The following is a 24,689-nucleotide window of genomic DNA, read 5'->3' on the forward strand; positions in this document are numbered from 1 at the left end:
CCCTGTCCATGGTGTACCCTGCATTGGGCCCCAAGTCTCCTGAGATAGACTCCAGGCCCCCGTGACCCTAAATACATGATAAAGCGGTATAGAGGATGAATGAGAGAGTGAGTGAGTGAGCGAGCTAAGAGTGTGTACAGTGTGTGTAAATGTTACTATGTTGTGACACGACTCACGTGTTCAGTGTTGTACAGAATCACTTAACAGATAGTCTCTTACTCACCAGTAACACTTAGTGAGAGTGTCTCACTGTAGTCTGTGTAGTCGTCTGTGACTTCTCTTCCAGCTCTACACTTGTACTGACCTCCATCAGAGACACTAACTGAGCTGATGGTGTGGTCGGAGGAGGAGGGGTAGGAGGAGGAGGAGTGTGTTACAGTCTCAGTGCTCTGTGTGGGTGTGGTCCAGTAAAACCTCCATCCAGTAGACTGTGGTGTCAGTGTACAGGTCAGAGTCACTGAGTTTCCTGTCAGGACGTCTCCTTCAGGACTTGATGTGATCACAGGTTTAGGTTTTTCTGTTAGAGATTAAATACAGTATCAGAATGTGAAGTAGTCTTTACTAGACAAATCACCTCTACAGTAAAACACTATTACTCTCTCAGTGACGACATTAAACACCTCAGGACTAATGTCACTTTGTTTATGAATTTTCAGTTATTCAAATGATGTGAATTAAAATCTATAGAGATATTAAATGTAAAGAATCAATAATATTAAAGTGAGGGTGATAAAATAACTATATTGTGATGATGTAACTCTCTAATCCCTCTATATCAGTTTATCTTTATGGGTGTATGAAGTAAAATTTATTTTGGAAAAATAAAGCAAAAACTACACATATAATCTTTATTGGAAGACATACTGGGAAACTTGTAAAAAAAAATATTAAAAAAATATTATTTTTACTTTGCTTTGCCTAAATTTTGTCAACTATTTTCAATTTTAATCTTAGTCTTAGTCACGTAATAAATATCCGTGTTAATTTTTATCATATTTAGACAATCTTATCTTATTTTTGTTTAGTTAAGTTTTCGTCAACTAAGGGCGTTTTCTCACTGGGAACGATTGCTCCGTTCCCGAGCACGATTTCTCCCCCTCCCTAATCCCCCCGCAGATTTGCGTGCACATTGTAACATCGGTTCTGATCCCGGGCACACATGCGTATTTACACAACCAGAAACAGCAGTGGCGATAGAAAGGTAGGTTGTTTTTCTGCGGATCAGAGGGTGAAATGAGCGCGCGCTGCGCAGATACGGCACGAGGCACTGAGGAATGATTTTAAACTCTACTCTGTAAGGTGAGGAACCAGCTTCTGTCTACATTCTCTTCTGATTTACACAGTGAAATTAAAAAAGTGCTCATTAAACATTCATTTCTTTTGTCATAGCACAAGATCATTATTTATTTTAAATATTTACTTTTTTTTATAGCAGAAATATAGTGTTTATGTACACCAAGAATTAATCATACAAATGTAAAGAATGAATAAAGAAATGCAAGAAATGCAGTTAAGTACAGTGAAATACAAGAAATACTACAAATAAATATAATGCATGCTGTAAAGTTTAACGAATAGCATAGATACATATAATAAATATCTTATCAAGTACTTCTGTTCTGCCCAGGATCATCTGGGTTCAAGAAAGGTCTGGTGTGTGATGAAGTCAGGGGTAGCTTAGTGGTTAAGGCATTGGACTATGGTTCGGAAGGTCCCAGGTTCAAACCCCAGAACCACCAAGTTGCCACTGTTGGGATTTTAACCCTCAACTGCTCAGATGTGTAATGAGATAAAAATGTAAGTTGCTCTGGATAAGAGCATCTGCCTAATGCCCAAATGTAAATGATGGAAGCATGTCCTTGTGACCTGGAGAGACCAGGAATGGCTGCCAAATTCTCCTCTCAAGACGACAACATTCGTACAAGAGAGATGCTTGTACTCTTTTTTTTTGCCTGACCTTGTTGTGTGTAGCTTTTCAAACTTTGCTGATGTGCTAAAACTATTGAACCTAAAACCTCACCATGCATCATTGTTTTGTGTTTAACATGGTTTGCGTGCAATGTGTTTATACTGTATTTTTTAAAATAAATGTATACTGTAAAATCCAAGATGTGTGGGTGATTTGGAATAGAGACAAAATACTGGTTAGAGTGCAAAATGTTCTATTAGAAATTATTCAATTAAAATATAATTCAAGCAAGTGTTGTAACAGAAAAGTAGCTATCATAAATTAGAAAAATGTAAACATTAAAATGTAGCGTACTTCTATATTTACTTGTACTTGCATAGCAAGAGAGTGTGTTTTTTTTATTTTATTTTTTTGTTTTTTTTTCCCCAATTTTCTCCCTAATTTAGTCGTGGCCAATTCCTTCCCGTCCCACATTAAGGATACTACTACCATTCAGCCGGGAGGGCGAAGACTATCACCTGTTTCCTCCGAACCGCGTGACGTCAGCCGACCGCATCTTTTCGAACTGCTCGCTCACGCACCGTTAGGGGCGGAGTAACACACTCGGAGGAAAGCGCTAGCCGCTCCTTCCGCGTGTGCGAGCTCACAGACGCCCCTGATTGGCTGTAGAGCCGTGATTAATGTGGGAGCACAAGTACCTCTCATCCCTCCCCCCTGAGAGAGCTCGGCCAATCAGCTCTCTCTGTGCCTCTGGCTGTGAGAGGAAAACAGCATCACCCGGGGTTCAAACCAGCGATCTCCGGATGATAGGGCGAGCGCTTTACCACGGAGGCCCAAGTATGTGTTACTAAAATTAAGACAATGGCACTATGAAATTAAACAGTTAAAATATATGTATATATTTTTTTATTTTAGTATAATAATTTTTTTTATTTAACAGATCTCTTGATGTTCCTTCCTCTGTATCTGTACTCAGCGCTCCTGCATCAGAATTTGAGATTTCATTCAGGCAACAAGAGTCTCCTGCTCTTGCACGTCAGGTTTTTCCTCTTTCTTCTGTTGTTAGCTGGTCTTGTACTACGGTCAGAGGTCTCAGTCTGTGTTTCCTCCAGTGTTTGTCTGCAAGAAAGTATAAAAGCAAGAAATTAGCTGACGGTTGCAACCATAACATCTTGTACAAACTTAATTCTTTCAACATTCAAATTTTGTCAAAGCTATCACAGAGCAATTAGACAACCTGAAATTGTGTGTGGAGCTTATGTGGATCATCAGCATCTCAATTTTCATAAGTGTCTCTGAGATGTGCTGGAGTATATACATAAAGGTTAAACATAAAATGAACAAGTAACTGTAACTCTAATAGCTACATAAGCACAGCACTTAAGTTCATCACATTCTACTGTTTAGGACAGGGAATTTTTCTGAGGCCTTAAAGTAAGCAGACATGAGGAGTTAACTTTGTTGTATATCTTATTATATGCATTTAAAATGTCACCACAAGATACACAGACAATTACCAGGAGACGCTGTGATATGAAACTCTTTAACAGCGCTAATAACGTTACTATTTAATATTAACTTACTGCTCGCTCGCAGACTCTCTGCTGGACCAGGACCCATGCCGTCCGGTTCGGATGATGAAGGTAGATGGTGTCATGGGACAGAGGGGTTCCGACTCTATCACACTGGATAGTACATATTTTTCAGTACATCTTTTGAAAACTCCTAAGACTAAACTTCATACCATGGGAGATCGAGCTTTTTGCTCAGCTGCACCTAGACTGTGGAATGCTCTCCCGGAGTATCTGAGGACGCCCCAGCATGTTGTTTAAATCTGGTCTTAAAATGTATCTTTTTATCAGAGCTTTCGTGTCTAATTAATTTGTAGCACTTTGAGATTTGCTTCATATATAAAGTGCATTATAAATAAAATGTATTATTATAGTTTTTATCCTATTACAGTGGCTTGCAAAAGTATTCGGCCCCCTTGAACTTTTTCACATTTTGTCACATTACAGACACAAACATGAATCAATTTTATTGGAAGTTCACGTGAAAGACCAATACAAAGTGGTGTACACGTGAGAAATGGAACGAAAATCATACATGATTCCAAACATTTTTTTACTAATAAATAACTGCAAAGTGGGGTGTGCGTAATTATTCAGCCCCCTGAGTCAATACTTTGTAGAACCACCTTTTGCTGCAATTACAGCTGCCAGTCTTTTAGGGAATGTCTCTCAGCTTTGCACATGACTGAAATCCTTGCCCATTCTTCTTTGCAGCTCCAGCTCAGTCAGATTAGATGGACAGCATTTGTGAACAGCAGTTTTCAGATCTTGCCACAGATTCTCGATTAGATTTAGATCTGGACTTTGACTCCGCCATTCTAACACATGAATATGTTTTGTTTTAAACCATTCCATTGTTGCCCTGGCTTTTTGTTTAGGGTCGTTGTCCTGCTGGAAGGTGAACCTCCGCCCCAGTCTCAAGTCTTTTGCAGACTCCAGGAGGTTTTCTTCCAAGATTGCCCTGTATTTGTCTCCATCCATCTTCCCATCAACTCTGACCAGCTTCCCTGTCCCTGCTGAAGAGAAGCACCCCCAGAGCATGATGCTGCCACCACCATATTTGACAGTGGGGATGGTGTGTTCAGAGTGATGTGCAGTGTTAGTTTTCCGCCACACATTGAGTTTTGCATTTTGGCCAAAAAGTTCCATTTTGGTCTCATCTGACCAGAGCACCTTTTTCCACATGTTTGCTGTGTCCCCCACATGGCTTGTGGCAAACTGCAAACGGGACTTCTTATGATTTTCTGTTAATAATGGCTTTCTTCTTGCCACTCTTCCATAAAGGCCAACTTTGTGCAGTGCACACCTAATAGTTGTCCTATGAACAGATTCCCCCACCTGAGCTGTAGATCTGTCACCATGGGCCTCCTGGCTGCATTTCTGATCAGCGCTCTCCTTGTTCGGCCTGTGAGTTTAGGTGGACGGCCTTGTCTTGGTAGGTTTACAGTTGTGCCATACTAATTACTGTACATTTCTGAATGATTGCTTAAAACAGTGCTCCGTGGGATGTTCAAGGCTTTGGAAATCTTTTTGTAGCCTAGGCCTGCTTTAAATTTCTCAATAACTTTATCCCTGACCTGTCTGGTGTGTTCTTTGGACTTCATGGTGGTGTTGCTCCCAATATTCTCTTAGACAACCTCTGAGGCCGTCACAGAGCAGCTGTATTTGTACTGACATTAGATTACACACAGGTGCACTCTTTTAGTCATTAGCACTCATCAGGCAATGTCTATGGGCAACCGACTGCACTCAGACCAAAGGGGGCTGAATAATTACACACACCCCACTTTGCAGTTATTTATTTGTAAAAAATGTTTGCAATCATGTATGATTTTTGTTCCACTTCTCACGTGTACACCACTTTGTATTGGTCTTTCACGTGGAATTCCAATGAAATTGATTCATGTTTGTGGCTGTAATGTGACAAAATGTGGAAAAGTTCAAGGGGGCCGAATATTTTTGCAAGCCACTGTATTTATCTGTTCCTCACTTCAGTATCGCACTCTGTGCTGCTCGAGACAAGGTTTGTTTATTGCTTAGTGCTGCTGTACGCGCGCGTGTCTAAATACTTACGGATACTTCTTTAAATATCGGAGTTTTTATGTGTAGTGTCCGATTGTCTTTGGATGTTTTCATCTGTCTAAATTTCGAGCAAACACAGTACTTCGCCATTACTTTAGAGATTCTTTAGCAGAAACGTTTGTTTGTGTACGGAGTCAAACAGTAACTATGTCACTTTCTCTTTTGAGCACGAGCGTCTACTTATGTCCCGCTCTCCATGCTCGGGAACTCATGAATCTTTCCCGAGACCCCCTCTGCAATCGGTCCAGGGATTCGTTCCCGAGTTTGGAACGACTGCATGCATGACAAAATCAACTGGTCCCCCGGACAAGTGTGCTCCGAAACGGTTCCTAAACCTCAGTGAGAAAACGCCCTAAAAGTCTGGACATTTTAGTCTAATTTTAGTCAGAGGAACCCTTAACTCTTGCATTAATTTCTGTGTGCGCGCGCGAGCGTGGTTTGACACTGCCGGCTATGCGTGTGTGTATGAAACAAAAACACGCATGGCCGGCACGGTGTCGAGTTGCGCTCGCACACACACACAATCACACACACACAGCGATGAGCTGAGGAAGAAAATGTTTTTTTAACCTCTGTATTGAGAATTTCTTTTGCTTTACTCGCGCGACCACATGTGTGTCATGAGAAACGGTACACGCGCTGTACACACGCGCTTCCGAACACAAGATAAAATATGTTTTACATTTACACGGGGTCACAGTGTTGTAGTAAACAGTGCACATGTTGATTATACCAGTAAGAGATGCGCACTAAGACCCAGCAGGGGAGACGATTACACACCATTCGCAGCGCAAGAGAGGAAAAAAACCATTGGCTTGGTTGTGATCACGTGACACTCGGCGTCAAAACAAGAAGCGCATGCGTGATACATACTTGGTGCTCGTAAAACCAAGAAAAAGCTCATTTTCCAAATCAAAATTTATAAAAAAATTTTGCTCGTCTTGCGGAACACTCGTAAACCGCATTACTCGTAATCCGAAGTTCCAACTTAAAACTGCTGCATGTCCATATTTCAACTACAAAACAATAGGAGCAGTATGAAGAGAGATGTACCACCTTGTCATCATAATGAAATTCCTGATTAAAGTGTAAATGTCTCTGTATTTACTGTTATGTTTCTTTTCTGTGTGATGTTTATAAATATTGTGTTAAATCTATGTGTGTTTATATATAAAAGAGTCAAGAGCTCGTCTTCTTATAGTGTAAAATCACAATAGAGGTCTCGAAATAATCATCTAACAAACAATTAACGATTACATCTTTTTTTCCGCTAAAACACTGCACACCCTGATCATGTGCTGCAGAAAATGTAATAAGACTCAGTTATGAGTGAATGAAATGATTTGTGAATCTGTGATCTGTTTATTCTGGTTCTTATTTATAGCCAACAGATAAACTTCTCATCACTACCTCATCAACAATTACACCTTTACCAGCGTTATTTTGTTTCCTTACAAGAGCTGTTTAAATGTGTGTGTGTGTGTGTGTGTGTGTGTGTGTGTGTGTGTGTGTGTGTGTGTGTGTGAGTCAAATACACCCTCTGTGAGAATCTTCCATCCTGAGTATAACATTCACACACAACTTCACTAGAACCCCAGAGTTTGTAATGTCTCTATTCAACTGCACTTTATTAAAGTGGAAAGTCATTTCTCTCTTTTTTAAAACCATTATTCGTTTAATTTTAGTCAGTGTTCATTCCCTCTTACAACACGCTCAGAGACGCCCAGAATAGTTGCAGTATTTCCACAAAAGTGAGTAACATCCCTCTAATTTCAGCAAACATTTTAGTATATCTTCTTAACGGACAATACTATAGAAATTAAACTTTTTCTCTATATATATATATATATTAAAGTAGTCAAAGTGCAGCTTGTATAACAGTACAGATTTACTGTCTACTGAAAATAACTCTACATACAGCCAGTACTGTCAAAGAAGCTGGCAACAAAAGTAAGTACACCCTAAGTGATAACAGCTGTACATCGTTAATCATGCAAAGTCACATGACCTGTTTAACATGTTCATGATGAATCAGCTGTTCTGTATGTCGAGTTTCAGTAGTAACTGTTTAGTACTCAGATTGTAAATGTTACAGTGATGTCATTTATTTTGTACATAATGTATATACAGTATGTTTTCTCCAACATGACATTAATGACTGAGCTGAAGTGTAAAGTCTGCATGATTGTGCCTTAAATTAACTTTTTCAAATTATGGTTAATCATTTAAATCTTAAATTCTGAATCATGCTGTCTGTTTTTATTATCTAATTCAATTAAATTATTTAACTCTATACATTAAAAACCGAGCAGTGAAACTTTATTTATTTGTTTGTGTTTGTTTGTTTTTAATCATGTAAACTCCTGACAGTAAAATCAGTTTGACTATTAGATGAAGAGGAATTGGTTCTCATTAGTGTGTGTTATTTCCTGACAGTGTAAATAAAAGCTGAGGAGAAATGTGTCACACAGATCAGAATAGATAATGAATTGTGCTGATTCTTTACACATCAGATGATTTGGTGACTTTAAGACAGAAAAGTGAATAAACAGAAATAAGGAGCTGTACAATCAGAATAATGAGACTCGGTTTATCTCACAATAAAATCTGGAACAAAATCAGAAACTAGTGATAAATGTTACATGTATAAGTAATAACACACACACACACACACACACACACTGACCTGATACAGAGAGTGTAACAGCATCACTGATCTGTGAGAGCTGAGAGTCGCTTCTCCTCCCTCTGCAGGCGTATTTACCCCTGTGATGATCTTCAACAGTAAACGTCTGTGGTGTGTGTGTTGGGGAGTCTGGGTTATTGATCCTAAACCACTCATATGTCCACACAGGGTCTCCTCCTTCCTGTATGTCACAATTTAAAGTCACACTCTCTCCTCTAAAAACCTGTTCATGAGGCTTTATACTCATTGTAGGTTTGGGACTTTCTATAAGAAAAAAAAAGTTTATATATGAATTGATTTCCAAAACTATTATTTAAATGAGTAACATTTTAGAGCTGCATTAAAATTTCTGTAAACACAGTAACAGTGGATACAGTAAATCTGTTCACGTGTAAATGATTAAACTCTGTCACAAGAAGAAACTAAAGCTAGAAGAGACACAATCATGATAGAAATAACTGACTGTGTGATTTGATGTCACTTTTAACAGGTTAAAGAGTTAAAGAAAAATATTGTGCTAGAAAACAATCATTCTGCTCTGTACATCTTTACTGATCACTGCATGTGTTTGTACACACACACACACACACACCTGTTATTAGCTCATAACTCCTCCTACACACTCCCTCTCTAATCTCTACAGTCTCTTCCACTCAGTGTTTCAGTATAAAATCTCGACCCTGGTCCTCTTCACTCATTCACACTCAGACTCTCCACTCGAGGATTTTAAACTTTATAAAGTCACCTTTAGATTTTGTTAAAAGACTTTTTGTGACAGATTTCACCAAAGATAAACTAGTGTTGTTCCACTTGATCTCCAGCTCAGCTGTGCTCACTGTGGGCGGAGTTTGCTCGGAGGCAGGAATTGCACTGCCCCCCAGTGGCTAAAAAATATCACTGCAGTGAGTCTAAAATTGGTCCAATTCAAACATTTGTTGTAGCTGTATTAGGGCTGGGAAAAATGAACATGTTAACACTTGCAATACATAAGATTTGTTTGATATGTTAAAACATCAATGTCCTTGATTCAGCGTCCTTTTTCCCTTTCCCGAGGCTTCACTGTTGTGGTTAGAACAGTGATCGTCATGTGTGGAAGTACCAGAGTCGTCTATGTATGTATCTCCTTACAGCAGGACAGGAGCTCTAGTGACTCTCTGCTCAGCGATTCTGCTGTTTCCATGTCTGTTTTTTCCATAACATGTTGACTTCTGTTCATCAGCCTTTTAGGGCAGTGAAATTCAGTTTGGACCTGAGCGAATCAGTGAGATACATAAAGGTGTTTACTTCTATACTGGCTGAAGGCAGGACACTAGTTATATATATATATATCTTTACAGGGTAAAAATAAAAACAGGCAACACGGCTACTGAGCACTTTCTGATTTCTATAATTTAAATATTTATTCAGTTCAAACTAAATTAGTTTATGTGGTCACTAAATGTTTTAAAAGTGTACATGGAAAATTTATTTTAAATACTATACTCGTTCTTCATATACACATTTTGCCAAAAGTATTCGCTCGTCTGCCTTCACATGCATATGAACTTGAGTAACATCCGATTTTTAATCCAAAGGGTTTAATAGGATGTTGGCCCCGCCCCCTTTGCAGCTATAACAGCTTCGACTGCTATTGAGAACTGGTGTGTAGTCATGTTGGAACAGGCCGTCCCCTATCCACACCCACAATGTTGGGAGCATGAAATTGTCCAAAATGTCTTGCTAAAGCATTAAGAGTTCCTTTCACTGGAAGTAAGGGTCCGAGCCCAACTCCTGAAAAACAACCCCACACCAGTTTCACCATGACTGCGCACCAGTGCACAAAGCAACGTCTATAAAGACATGGATGAGCGAGTCTAGTGTGGAAGATCGTGACTGGCCTGCACAGAGTCCCGACCTCAACCCGGTAGAAAAGCTTTGTGATGAATTAGCTTTAATTAGAGCGAAGACTGAGAGCCAGGCCGTCTCGTCCAACATCAGTGTCTGACCTCACGAATGTTCTTCTGGAAGAATGGTCAAAAATTCCCATACACACACTCCTAAACCTTGTGGAAAGCCTTTACACAAGAGTAGAAGCTGTTATAGCTGCACAGGGGGCGGGGCCAACATCATATTACACCCTAATGTCAAGTTCATATACACATTCATATGAAGGCAGGCGAGCGGATACCTTTCACAAAATAGTGTATGTACTTTAATACACTCACCATTTAATGCCTAGTATAGATTCTGTAGGAGTTTGCTTATAAATACATATTTGGACAAAGTTTGACGCAACAAAGTTTCCTGTTTACATCAGTGTGTTTAATGGACTAAACACTGATTCACAGTTCACAGTCAATTCACAGTCAGCATTTTGTCTCGCTCATGAAAAAGAACTTTAAAAACTATGTACAAAAGGTACAAAATCCCTGCACTGAAGCTTATTGGAAAGTTTTATAGATAATTTACAAACACTTTACAACTAATCTGATCCAAGAATAAAGAACTGATGAACAGCTAATCCTTCATTTGGAAAACGCACAAGAAGTAATGTTATCACCCTCACGGTGTGTGTAAATACACTCAGATTTAAATTCAAACTTAAACATCTACAGTGGTGTAAAAAACTATTTGCCCCCTTCCTGATTTCTTATTCTTTTGCATGTTTGTCACACAAAATGTTTCTGCTCATCAAAAACCATTAACTATTAGTCAAAGATAACATAATTGAACACAAAATGCAGTTTTTAAATGAAGGTTTACATTATTAAGGGAGAAAAAAAACTCCAAATCTACATGGCCCTGTGTGAAAAAGTGATTGCCCCCCTTGTTAAAAAATAACTTAACTGTGGTTTATCACACCTGAGTTCAATTTCTGTAGTCACCCCCAGGCCTGATTACTGCCACACCTGTTTCAATCAAGAAATCACTTAAATATGAGCTACCTGACACAGAGAAGTAGACCAAAAGCACCTCAAAATCTAGACATCATTCCAAGATCCAAAGAAATTCAGGAACAAATGAGAACAAAAGTAATTGAGATCTATCAGTCTGGTAAAGGTTATAAAGCCATTTCTAAAGCTTTGGGACTCCAGCGAACCACAGTGAGAGCCATTATCCACAAATGGCAAAAACATGGAACAGGGGTGAACCTTCCCAGGAGTGGCCGGCCGACCAAAATTACCCCAAGAGCGCAGAGACAATCCGAGAGGCCACAAAAGACCCCAGGACAACATCTAAAGAACTGCAGGCCTCACTTGCCTCAATTAAGGTCAGTGTTCACGACTCCACCATAAGAAAGAGACTGGGCAAAAACGGCCTGCATGGCAGATTTCCAAGGCGCAAACCACTTTTAAGCAAAAAGAACATTAAGGCTCGTCTCAATTTTGCTAAAAAACTTCTTAATGATTGCCAAGACTTTTGGGAAAATACCTTGTGGACCGACAAGACAAAAAGACAAAACTTTTTGGAAGGTGCGTGTCCCGTTACATCTGGTGCAAATGTAACACAGCATTTCAGAAAAAGAACATCATACCAACAGTAAAATATGGTGGTGGTAGTGTGATGGTCTGGGGTTGTTTTGCTGCTTTAGGACCTGGAAGGCTTGCTGTGATAGATGGAACCATGAATTCTACTGTCTACCAAAAAATCCTGAAGGAGAATGTCCGGCCATCTGTTCGTCAACTCAAGCTGAAGCGATCTTGGGTGCTGCAGCAGGACAATGACCCAAAACACACCAGCAAATCCACCTCTGAATGGCTGAAGAAAAACAAAATGAAGACTTTGGAGTGGCCTGAATCCTATTGAGATGTTGTGGCATGACCTTAAAAAGGCAGTTCATGCTAGAAAACTCTCAAATAAAGCTGAATTACAACAATTCTGCAAAGATGAGTGGGCCAAAATTCCTCCAGAGCGCTGTAAAAGACTCGTTGCAAGTTATCGCAAACTCTTGATTGCAGTTATTGCTGCTAAGGGTGGCCCAACCAGTTATTAAGTTCAGGGGGCAATTACTTTTTCACACAGGGCCATGTAGGTTTTGATTTTTTTCTCCCTAAATAATAAAAACCATCATTTAAAAACTGCATTTTGTGTTTACTTGTGTTATCTTTGACTAATAGTTAAATGTGTTTGATGATCAGAAACATTTTGTGTGACAAACATGCAAAAGAATTAGAAATCAGGAAGGGGCAAATAGTTTTTCACACCACTGTATAAATTAGAAAGGCATGATAAAGATTTTGTTTTAATTTTCAATATGCTGTGACATGCAGGAAAAATAACCTTTTGGTTTAATGTCCTAATATTTATGGACCTACAGTAACTGTAAATCTCTCCTACAGTTGTGTTTAGGTCATTTGTTCAGTGAAGTTTCCCCAAATTTGACTTTAAATTAAGTACAATATTTAAATGTCATGTTTTTACAGAACATTACTGTTTTATTTACAGACTTTTTTATCCATATGTTTATCCTTCACAGAACTCTGTATCTTTATGAACACTGAGTGTCAGCAGGGGAACAACACACTTTAGCTAAGAATTAGCTAAGAGCGTCTGGGCTTGGTGGTGTACCGGTTAGCACTGTCGCCTTGCACCTCCAGGGTCTGGGTTTGATTCCCGTCTCTGGAGTTTGCATGTTCTCCCCGTGCTTGGTGGGTTTTCTCCCACGGTCCAAAGACATGTAGATTAGGCTAAATTGGCGTCCCCAAATTGCCCGTAGTGTGTGAACGAGTGTATGTGTATGTGTGAATGTGTGTGTGCCCTGCGATAAATTGGCACCCAGTCCAGGGTGTACCCCGCATTGGGCCCCAAGTCTCCTGAGATAGACTCCAGGCCCCCGCGACCCTGAATACAGGATAAAGTGGTATAGAGGATGAATGAGAGAGTAAGTGAGTGAGCGAGCTAAGAGTGTGTACAGTGTGTGTAAATGTTACTATGTTGTGACATGACTCACATGTTCAGTTTTGTACAGAATCACTTAACAGTAAGTCTCTTACTCACCAATAACACTTAGTGAGAGTGGATCACTGTAGTCTGTGTAGTCTTCTGTGTCTCCTCTTCTAGCTCTACACTTGTACTGACCTCCATCAGAGACACTAACTGAGCTGATGGTGTGGTCGGAGGAGGAGGAGGGTGTTTCACTCTCAGTGCTCTGTGTGTGTGTGGTCCAGTAAAACGTCCATCCAGTAGACTGTGGCGTTAGTGTACAGGTCAGAGTCACTGAGTTTCCTGACAGTACATCTCCAGTACGGCTTGATGTGATCACAGCTTTAGGTTTTTCTGTTAGAAATTAAATACAGTATCAGAATGTGAAGTAGTCTTTACTACACAAATCGCCTGGTTTGACACTGGGCTGCATTGTATCTTTGTTATTTGAGTACAATAACATACAGTATTTACATCTATAAGCAAAATAGTACGGAAACCATGCTAAGTGCTAATATAACAAATTTGACCATAATCCTAATATTGGTACATTAGAAGATCATTAATATGGCAGAAAGAGATCTCCGTCTCTCTGTTCCCGCTTTTTGTTTTGCCGCCAACTTGCATTTAAAGATGTTTCTATTTTTCATTTTAATTGACTGTTTATTATACCTTAGTCAGTCATTCAAGACAACTTAAAAGCCGTCACACACGTAAGAGAGAAGACACAAATGAGAAATCTGTCACACAGATGAGACATCACACACACATCAGAAAGCCTTCATACACACAGAGAGACATGACACGCGAGAGAGCCATCACACAAGGAAGACGAGGAAACAAGGGGAAAATCACACCCAGGAAAGGAAATTTTGAGATATGTGTGAGAAATGTGTCTTGCTTATAAAGTGTCTGAAGGTCAGAGTGTGAATCAGGTGCTGTAGGTTTCTACTCAACATTCAAGATGTAAATGCTAAGTTTTTAGCAATGCTAAAGCTGATGGAGTGTGTGTGGAAACTGAGTATAAACTCCATTTATTAAAGTAATAGTCAATTAAACCTCATTTATTCCATTAAACACACTCCAATATAAACACTCGTTTCCACCATGTCATTTTAATCTGTGCCCACATGTGTGTAAGCAAACCAACACAGAAACCATGTTAAGCACCAGATAGCCACAACAGCTAAGCTAGCTGACTACATTGGAGGCTGACCAGAACAAATTAGCCCATAGGATATAATAATGAAACAACAGTCATATTATAATAACATCACACTTCTTTTTCCCCCTATTGTAGATGGTCATAGAGAGGATAAACCCCTGACCCGACTACACATTCTGTAAAATACTAATGTTTATTAGGCCTTGTTTACACGGGCGTTAAAATCGAGCGTTTTTCTTGCGTTTGTAGCGTCTGGTGAGCGCGGATCAAGCGCAGAGTGTTTTCTACACATAGGAGTCAATGAGAGTGTTCACACGGGCTTGGTGACGTGCGTTTGTCCTGCCGCGTGTTTATACGGCGTCAAAAAAACGTTGCATGCAGCTTTTTCTTAGCGTTCAAAACCCAACGAATGCAAGGAAACCACTTTTAGTTCGTTTTCGACTATCTGACTATTTACTTGTGCAGTCTTTTATCAGACACTATCACATACTCGCTTGCAGTTTAAGGAGTAAGCAAGTCTAAAAGCTTTATCATTTTATAATAAAATGTTTTTTTTTAAAGCATAATTATTATTTAATATTCTGTAATTTAATCTCTGTGCCCAAACCCCAGCCACTGGATGCAGTGCTGGTCCCAAGCCCGGGTAAAATAGGAGGGTTGCGTCAGGAAGGCCATCTGGCGTAAAACCTGTGCCAAGTTGTTGTGCGGACTGGATATTCCTTTGTGGCGACCCTTTGCTGGGAGCAGCCAAAAGACCAACAACAGTTAACCGCATTCTTCTTCTTATACTATAATTAGGGCCCAAGCACGATAGGGTGTGCAGGACCCTCTTGTTTTCCTAAGAATTTTTTTTCCACCCATGTTGGGCTTTGTGGGGTTCTTAACATGCTCAAAAACCCATGGAAATTGGCAGACAGGTTGGAATCCACTGCCATTAGGATGCCTGAGAGTCGCATGGCACATGATTTTGCTCCATAGCTCATAGACACTTGCACATGTGCACACAAAACTCGGTACACATTTAGAGCTCATTGCATGCCCTGGGCTCAACTCAACAGGAAGTCAGTTATTTTGGGTCGTTCGAAAAATGCACCAGATGGATTTTGATATACTCCTCCTAGGGAATTTAAATGATCGACACCAAACCGAGCCGATGTGATCTAAAGACATTAAAGATGCAAAATTGCAGAGAGATTTTTTTTATATCTCAAACAGGTCAGCCGTGATAATACCTTAAACTTATGCTAAAAAGTGGTTAATAACTTACTGTCTGGGCTTATATTGAGTGACTTATATTCAGTGACATGTTCAGTGCAAAATGTACAACAATGCACAAACACATTTACTCGTCACACACACACACACTAACCCTCACATGTCTCTCTCTCACACACACACACAAAACAAATATTTAGGGCCTAAACTGACATCAGCCCTGTATACTGTAGTGTGTGATGTGTGCAAGTTGTGTGGTGCGCCCGGGTGGCGATGGCGCAGGGTGCTTGGGCCCGCTCATCGCTGCTTACAACTATATTTATTATTATTATTATTATTATTATTATTATTATTATGTTTACACTAATCTTATAAATCTGTTCTATTTCTTGCCGATATGATCCTTTTAATTTTTTTCCTTACTCATGTGTGTATAGTTAGTTAAAATTAAATAAAATTTAGTTCTTTATATTGAAGAATATATTCTGCTGAAAAAATGTCACTCTATATTGCACAATCCTGACTCATATACAGTATATTTATTAAAACATAATAATGCTTCGGGATTTAAGGCCTGGGGTTCTCTGACAAACAGTGCCATCTACACTAAAGAGTGTTTAATACTTTTTTATATACTGTACTTCATCTTACTCTACACATACAGGTATAGATGGAGGGAAGGGTTAGTGGGTTGGATCTCTGAAATGAAGATATGTAGATATGCAGGTTGGTAACAACTAAAGTCAGTTACAAAATTGCTTTGTAATAAATAAATGTTTTATTTTGAAATCTAGTTTCTTTATTAAAAAAAAAAAAGTCCAACCACCAGTTATAAAATCGTACAGTACACACAGGTGTCTCTTGTTGATCAACATGTTTAACCTTTTACAAATGTGTACAGCTTAATGAATTTATTAAAATTAAACTGGAAAAATGACAACAAACTTACTTTACATTCTGTACAAATGTCATACATACAATACAATCCACGGAATATTGTTTTTTAATCAAGAAGTGAAACAATGTGATAATGTTTGTGTTCAGTGATTTCTGTATACACTTATTATTTAAGGCCAAACCTATTTTTGATTAAACATTAATAACTGAATGTTTAACATTTTCTCATGGCCAACCCGATTTCTCCCACACATTCTCTAAGCCTGCAAATGTTTAAGTGTCCAGTGTGTTATGAAAATGTGCAGGGCATCGCCAGGCCTCAACACTTTACCAAGAATTATTCATCTTTTCATAAGTGCACCAACTACTTTGCCTGCCGTAGATCAAATGACTACCAGTGTCCAACAGGCATTGGGTGGAAACACCACCAACCAAAATCATGTACCTACAGGGCGTTGCATCAACTGATCACAAGAGGACAGAACATTCTCTGAGCAGTATGACTTCTATAAAATTGCCCGGCTTTTTGTAGGAGTGAGGGGGATGGGTCTTGCTTTCCTAAAACTAAGGGGAAACAGGCTGAGTCAACTGAAATCTTAGCTTCTAAGTACAATTCTTTGACCACATGTCCAGCTACCTGAAACCTAAAGCATATTGCTGACCCCTCCTCAGTAAATTCTGGTTGAGTTTTAGGCCTACTAGTGTTTGTCCTGGTGCTTTGAGACCTTTCACTGCTTGAGTCAGCTCACTAATCGCCCTGCCTTGTTACAACCTTAATACATCCTCTCAGGTAACATCTCTATGCTCATGCACCTGAACAATGTGATAAATTATTACTACTGTTTTATGTTCTGACTTATTTGCTTTGGTACCAGTCGAAGGTTCCTCCAAGATGCTTCCCCCCTCTAGTTACTTGCGACTATATAAACTGTGTAGGAGTCGAGGTGATGAGATCGACAAACAGTTCACTGACCCCATCATCAGCAACACTTTTTAACCTTTTTTTTTTTTCAAGGGCTGCACATTTTAACAGAGACATGACAACATTATACGAGTCATGTTCAGACTGATTCACAACACCAGGAATCTCTCTCTGCTTCACCTGAACTCCCGGCCTCTTCACCATTAAGATGCTGTATCATTTACTGATGCTTATACTGAACACCTTTACAAAAAAAAGGTTTAATCTCATAATTATTTGGAAGACTCCACTCCTGTTTCACCAAAATGTGTGGCCACTGGAATGAAGAAAACCAACTAATTCAACTGGGGGTTGTTTTAATCCAATTAACAATATATATTGCTATTAATGTCTACGCAGAAGGAGAGTGAATAAGCGGTTAAATAAAACTAAATTAAAGAGCAGTATGTAAAAAAGATATACATATAAAAAACAAACATCCAGTAAAGAAAACACGGCAGCGGCAATAATAAAATAAAAATAAATTTTAAAAAGACATATAAAATGCTTTAGCATTACAATACTGACAACCCTGACAGTAAGATCTATACATCATGCTCCTATAGACTGAACACATCAGAGGACTCGTATGGATTGCATGTGCTACATGACTATCAACACATTACTTTAAAATTAATGTTTCTAAACTTATTTTAAAGAAAAAATAAATATATTTGATGCATTTTTAAACTAATACACATCTGAGAGCACTGACCTGATACATTAACTCACACTGTACTAACAGTTGCACCTCGAAAACTTGCACCCACACACATTATTGCAAACAAAAACGATTCCACCATTTTGATTTACTTTATGAATGGATTATACCGGATAATTTACCTGGAAAGCGCTGCACGTGAACCCTGTCACCATATTAACTTCCCACACCATTTCCACTCTCACGTGCACCGCGCCACACGCGCATGTAATGACGTCACCAAACATCTCTTAAAGAGCCCCTGTATCCATTCTCACCAGACAGACACACTATACAGGGGGCAGGAATTAATGCCCCTTTAACTACCACCCGCTTACTTAAATATAAGACTATAGTTCATTTCACATGAAGACATTTCCAACATTATATTGTGACTTAGACCATGTCCACACATAGCCGGGTATTTTAAAAACAGAGATTTTTCTCCTTTTTTAAAAATAATTCTGGTTTTCACCTGCACCTAGTTCACTGCCCTGATTTGTATAAACTGTTAAACTCTCCTGTTTCATCAGTCAGTGTCTCACATCTGTTGGTGTCCTGGTGTCCTCCTCTTACTGTCTTCACTGGAACTAGTTTCTGTTGTAGTCGGTTTGGAGTTCAGTTTAGTTGTCTTTGTACTTTATGTACTTAACGTCTGCAAATATGTCTTGCCTAAGACTAAACTGTTATTTTATTTCCTTTAATGTTAATGTTTTGAAATTTCCTCCTCTATTGATGAACACACAGAAGGTTTATATGAATAGTGTTTCTCTGAGACTGCAGGAACAGTAAATATCTCTCACACTCAGAGGGTTAGAGGCAGTGGCGGCCGGCCCATAGGGGGCGCTGGGGCACCGCCCTCCCTGATAAGAGGGGCTAAAAATGTAAAATATATTTTTTACAAATTAAGTTTTTAAATTCGGTTTACCCACCAGTATGTGCCTACATGCGATATGAATAACATATACAACATTTCCCACCTAGTGACATTCATTCACCAGTGAATTTCCACAGACAGACTTGTATCGTTTCTGTCATGGGGCGCTGAGAAAAAGCGCCCCTGAGTGCAGCCAAATAGCCAGTCATGTAGCTGTTGCTAGGGTAAATTAATAAATATGCGGCCAATCAGGTTCTCAGAATTTTATGGTCTTGGGGCGCTGGAAATTCTGCCCCAAGCCGCAGAAAATACCGCGAGATTTAAGTTTTTTTTTTCTTTTGAGGCGCGGGCCAATCAGAGAGAGGCGCGGTCAATCAGAGTAATGATGGCGAACTTAACGAGCGAAGAGCAGTTTCCACCAAATTCGGTGAGATCTTTATTAATATACCCGTTTTAGACTGTTGTGTTAAATTGCATTTTTAAAACTGTTTTTCTTTGTGTGAACCACTTTGAGATGCAACTTTGCTTGAAAGGTGATCCAGCTGATCATACCCTTTGATGTTGATTATTGTATTTGATACTCTCTTAAGCATGCATGGCGTATTATACAATGGAAATTTGTTCATTTACTTTATCTGTGAAACTGGTGATTTTGAGGAGGAGATTAAATCATTACTGTTAATTGTAATCATCGTCTGATTTTAATTCTTATATTGGACTAAGCAAAGAAATATTTTGTCACATCAGCCCCACCAGGAAAAATTTTCACCAGCCGCCACTGGTTAGAGGACTTTTAAATTACCAAACCATTCATTCAGGAACAACACTGAAATTTTAAACATGCTTTATTATAGAATTAACTGAAATAATCTTGAAGATCACAGCCCTCACTGTTAGAGTCGTGTGTATTATTCAGTGCTCAGCTGCTGAGACAGTCGTGTCTGGACTCTGTACGTCTGGAGCTTTTACCTGCATTTTCCCTGTAATAAGTTTCTTCTTCTTTGATGTGGCCTTTTCTGCTCCCCTTTTTCTTTTTGCTGTCTAGACTAATTAAATCTTTACACCTAATTTACACACAATTGTCTAACTTTAAACCTGTACATTAGTTATGTAACCTGGCTAGCATCAGTCACCCAATCAGGGATCTCGGAGGGCCGCTCCCGCTATGGGAACGTACAGTAGGGGATGTGAGTATGTGGCTCAGAGTGCTTTTTAGCTGCGTTTCATTCCAAAGTGTACTTCCCAGGGTTCTCCCAATTCAAATTTACACCATTTAGACCACCGAACATCACTTCCTCCCTTGCCAATACAAAAAATATACTATTGAAACATGTATAGCTTATAAATAAAGTATTTGAGTAGTTTACAAGAAGTACGAAGATTTTTTTTTATTTTACAGATTACTAGCCTATAGAATATAAGGTTTTGAAATTATTGTGTCCTTCGAAGATGATGTCATCCTCGATAATAATGATAATAAATATAGAAATCCTTTTTCAAGCTCCATTTTTGTCATGCTCCAGTGAGACGCACTGACTAATGGGAATTTTTTCATTCCCTTTTCCGGTGAAGACGTGTTGTTCTGTTGTTCCCTTTGAACTGAGCAGTTTCTTTCCCTGCAGTTTGGAATTACACTTAACATGACTGAATACAGTTCAGTACACTTTGCACGGCACTTTGGGCCGATTTGAACACACCTTCTCTCTAGGTGCATTCAGATGGGCCTAAAATATCCTGCAAATTTATTTATTGTTTTTTGCAGTTCAGGAGTAACACAATCTTTACTTATTAATCATCTCTACAAAGTGTAAAACATGTTTACTGTCTTTGTGATGATCCTGATTTCAGCCAAACAATAAGCTACATATTTTTATACTGTTGTATTAATATTATTAAAGCACAGTCCATTAAAATAGTCATGTTTATATTTAGTTTTTAAAAGGAAGACTGACCGAGGATTAGACCAAGAGTATGTCCCTACCTAATATGATTTTCTATTTATCAACATTATGTAGTTTATTACTGTAAGGGATCACCCCTAGAGGGCACTGTGCGCCCAATGCCTTTGTTTGTGTAGTTTTTTGTTTGTAGACTCAGTTTCCCAGAATGCACCTCGGTCAGGTGATGAGAGCGCTTATTAGTTTCGTTATAAATAGTTCTTTGTTTTGGGAAACTGGGTCGAGCATTGGTTATGTCAAGTGGGTGTTTATTTTTTCTTGTTTCGTTCAGTTATTAGTTCGCCTTTGTTTTATGGAGCTATTAAAGTTAAGGTTACATTTGTGTTAATTGAGTCTGTGTTGTTAGTTTGTTTCCTTGTCTCTGTGTCTCCTAGCATGGTTAGCCTCTAGTACTGTAGGATTAGTCTCTAAGAGGATTAGCCTTTTGTATGTGTAACCTCATGTGTGTTTAGCCTCTTTTGTGTTTCCTCTCTTAGACTACATTTACATTTACATTAAGGCATTTGGCAGACGCTCTTATCTAGAGGGACTCACTTTTTTTTCCTCATTATACATCTGAGCAGTTGAGGGTTAAGGGCCTTGCTCAAGGCTAGTAACTAGTAGTAGCTAGACTAGTAACTAAACATGCAGTACATTTAACTACTAAACATTGAAATACTAACTTGCTTTGCTCCTAGTCTGTCTAGTCTCCTAGTCTGTTTAGTTACTAACCTGTGGAGTCACTATCCAGGGGTCCGTTCTTCAAAATGAATCAACACATCTAAGATGAGATCATCATGTTAATTACGATCTGGCTAAGTTGGTTCTTCGAGCACACCTGTTGTTGATGATTAGTGTAGCTGGATTGAGTTGTCCAGGATTATTGCATGTTCATGCGTTGGTTTAAAAGGCGATATGAATCGACAGTAGAAACACTGATCACAATCCCTCCGATTGGTTTACAAAATGGCAAAAGAGCAAGCTCAATTTTTTTGTAACACTTGTTATGCGCTGAAATAGGGTGCCCGTGGCAGGACACCTCAAAGGAGGCCGCTGCTTACTAATAAGAACATTACAAAACTAAAACGATTTTGAGAAAAAATTAATTGATCCTCCACAGCGGTAATATTGAACCATTTGAAAAGAACATGTCGCACTACATCTGGCATAAAAAGGGCACTGCATGTCATCATGAAAACATCATCCCAACTGTAAAGTATGATCATCATGATTTGGGCCTGCTTTACTGCACCAGGGCCTGGCCAGCTTGCAGTCACTTAGGGGAAGAGGAATTTCCAAGCATATCAAACAGTTCTTTAGGATAATGTGAGAATGTCTGTAGGTCAGCTGAAACTCTGTAGAAGTTGAGTGACGCAACAGAACAGTGACCCAAAACACTGGAGCAAGTGTGTAACAAAATGGTTTCAAAAAGCAAAATCCACCTTTTGGATGGAGTGAAGTCAGAGCCCAGACCCGAACCCAATAGAGACGCTACAGAATGACTTGAAGGGAGTCATACTCATGAGATAAAGGATGTGAAAGAATACGACACAAAGAATATGGAAGCAGTTTTGCCAGGAAGATATAGGGCTAAAATTCCTATTACATTATAATCTTTATCACTCACTTCAGTTCGTCTTTTAGAGGAAAACAAACAACACATTGATTGGGTCTTGATATCTAATGATACTCACGCTTTCAGTATCAGTAGTGAAGAAGGAAAATAAAGCAGTGTGAGCTTTATATGCATGTGTGTGTGTGTGTGTCTGTGTGTATTTGTGTTTTTATAATAAAAGCTCTTGGGCTAAGTTTTCACTAAATCTATATGTGTTACTCTGATTTATTAATTAACATTTAATGTTGATTCAATTTAGGTAAGAAATAAACTTGAATTAAGAATACATATATTATTACATATGAGTTTACTAATTTGGCTCACTTGTGTTAATTATCTATTAATTGAATAGTTTTTATTAAAAGAAGGGAAAAAAAAGATTAGAAGAATCACCTGTGAGTACGCAGTGGATGAGTCCCATCAGCACTACAAGTAGGGAGAGAAACAGAAGAAATCACTGATGAAGTACATCACATGTATTGCTGTTGTAAGAAAACAATGACATGTAAGCTGGATTTACTGTGACCATTCCATAGTTGATTATTCTTATGTTGCAAAATATTTATTTTTTCACTTTCTTGGCCAGAAATTGTTATTTTCCATTTTTATTTTGCTGACACCTAAAGTAAATGGGAAAGACCTTATTTTTTATCTTTAAACTTTGTTTTTGTGATCTGGGTAGAAGGTCCATCCATCATCCTTTGCCCCAGTTTCAACATTGCCCTGAGCTCCCTGTACCCACTTTGCAAAGAGAACTCAGTCCTTCACGGAAAATAGCAGCAGATCAGAAGAGGAGGAAGGCATTGAAGATTACAGTACAGAAGGACAGGAATTTGTTGGGTGAAAGTGTGTGAGTTGAAGTCGGAGGAAGTGTCACCCACATTTTTTAAGCTTCTTTACTCATCATGATGGGCTCTGCTTCTGCACAAGGTATCTGGTTTCTGTGAAGCAGTTGGAATTGCTTGTAACACAAACAAGTGGCCCTCTTCATATGTAGCTCACCCAGAATCCTCAAATCTGTGCTGCTCCATAACAGGAATAAGTAACCCTCTCTTCCCCGGCTCATTTGTTGGAGGAAAACAGAAGAATCTCTGCCAGAATCCTTGTTAGATCAAGTTAGATGAGTTTGACAGGGTCATTGGTAACTTCAAAATGGTGGCATTCCTGGTGGGTCTTCAAAAAGGCTTTAACATTTTCTCTGTTATCTTTATTTCGGGGACAGCAGGCACACTGCAGAGCACTACGACAGGAAGCATTGGCCACATTGGATTGAGTTCTCTATGGGGAGTCACATCATCAAGTGTGAGCCACTAGTAAAACCCCAGAAAATCCCACCATTGCACATTAAATTGGGTCATATGAAACAATTTGTCACAGCTCTTGATACGGAGTCTGCAGCTTTCAAGTACCTTTGAGACTTCATCCCTACTCTGTTTTATGGTCAAACTGGTGTCATGATTGCACCACAAATAAAGACGATCTTGGAGTGCACAGAATTCTCCAAAAGGCTCAGTAGGAAGGGAAACATAGTTTTTCCACAGTTATTAGGGCTTGTTGGTAATCACAGGGCCAGAAATGATATGCAACTGGTTAAAGCTCTGCTCTGGTGAAGAACTCTGGTTTAGAAGAAGTAATGTCATTTTTTATACTTTTACAACATAATGTTATGTAACAACCACAAAACAAACTACGAATTAGTCATTGGCATTTACGGCATAGCAACTAAAAGCAGTTGTTCTCTTTTCACAGCATCACACTTGCGAAAAATACAGAGGCAAACATGTCTCTGTATTTTTCACAATGTCATGGGATGTTACTGAATAATTGCAAAGGACAATCTGTCTTTAATCATCTACATTAATCAACTGGTTAAGAACTATGGCATGTAGGATATCCCTGAAAGTCCATATTCATGATGCTTGTCTTGATAATTTTAAGGAGAACATGGGAGAACACTCAGAGGAGAAATTTGAGCATCTCTGACAAGATATATTAGAGTTTGTACAGATTTTGTTTTTAAATTTTTTGTACATCTAGCTACCAAGACATGTATAATGTATAACATAATAACTGATAGTTAAAAGTGATTTATATTACTGCAACAAATTTCAAAATAATAATAAAGTACTCACCTCTAAACATTTTTGTTCACTTTTTCATAAAAAGTATTTA

At 38.9% G+C, this 24,689-nt stretch overlaps 1 protein-coding gene across 1 annotated transcript in view; it reads right to left on the reverse strand.

The window, feature by feature from the left end:
• LOC128520501 (Fc receptor-like protein 5) overlaps positions 1 to 3,529 on the reverse strand; it is a 54,864-nt gene extending 51,335 nt beyond the window's left edge. The window contains exons 1-2 of the mRNA XM_053494757.1: positions 3,493 to 3,529; positions 224 to 517 (exon numbers count right to left, since the gene is read on the reverse strand). Coding sequence (XP_053350732.1) covers positions 224 to 517; positions 3,493 to 3,529 — 331 coding nt within the window. The remainder of the gene's footprint in view (positions 1 to 223; positions 518 to 3,492) is intronic.
• Positions 3,530 to 24,689: the final 21,160 nt, after the last annotated feature.

Source organism: Clarias gariepinus, chromosome 1 (genome assembly GCF_024256425.1).
Source record: "Clarias gariepinus isolate MV-2021 ecotype Netherlands chromosome 1, CGAR_prim_01v2, whole genome shotgun sequence".
In the NCBI taxonomy this organism is placed as follows: Eukaryota; Metazoa; Chordata; class Actinopteri; order Siluriformes; family Clariidae; genus Clarias; species Clarias gariepinus.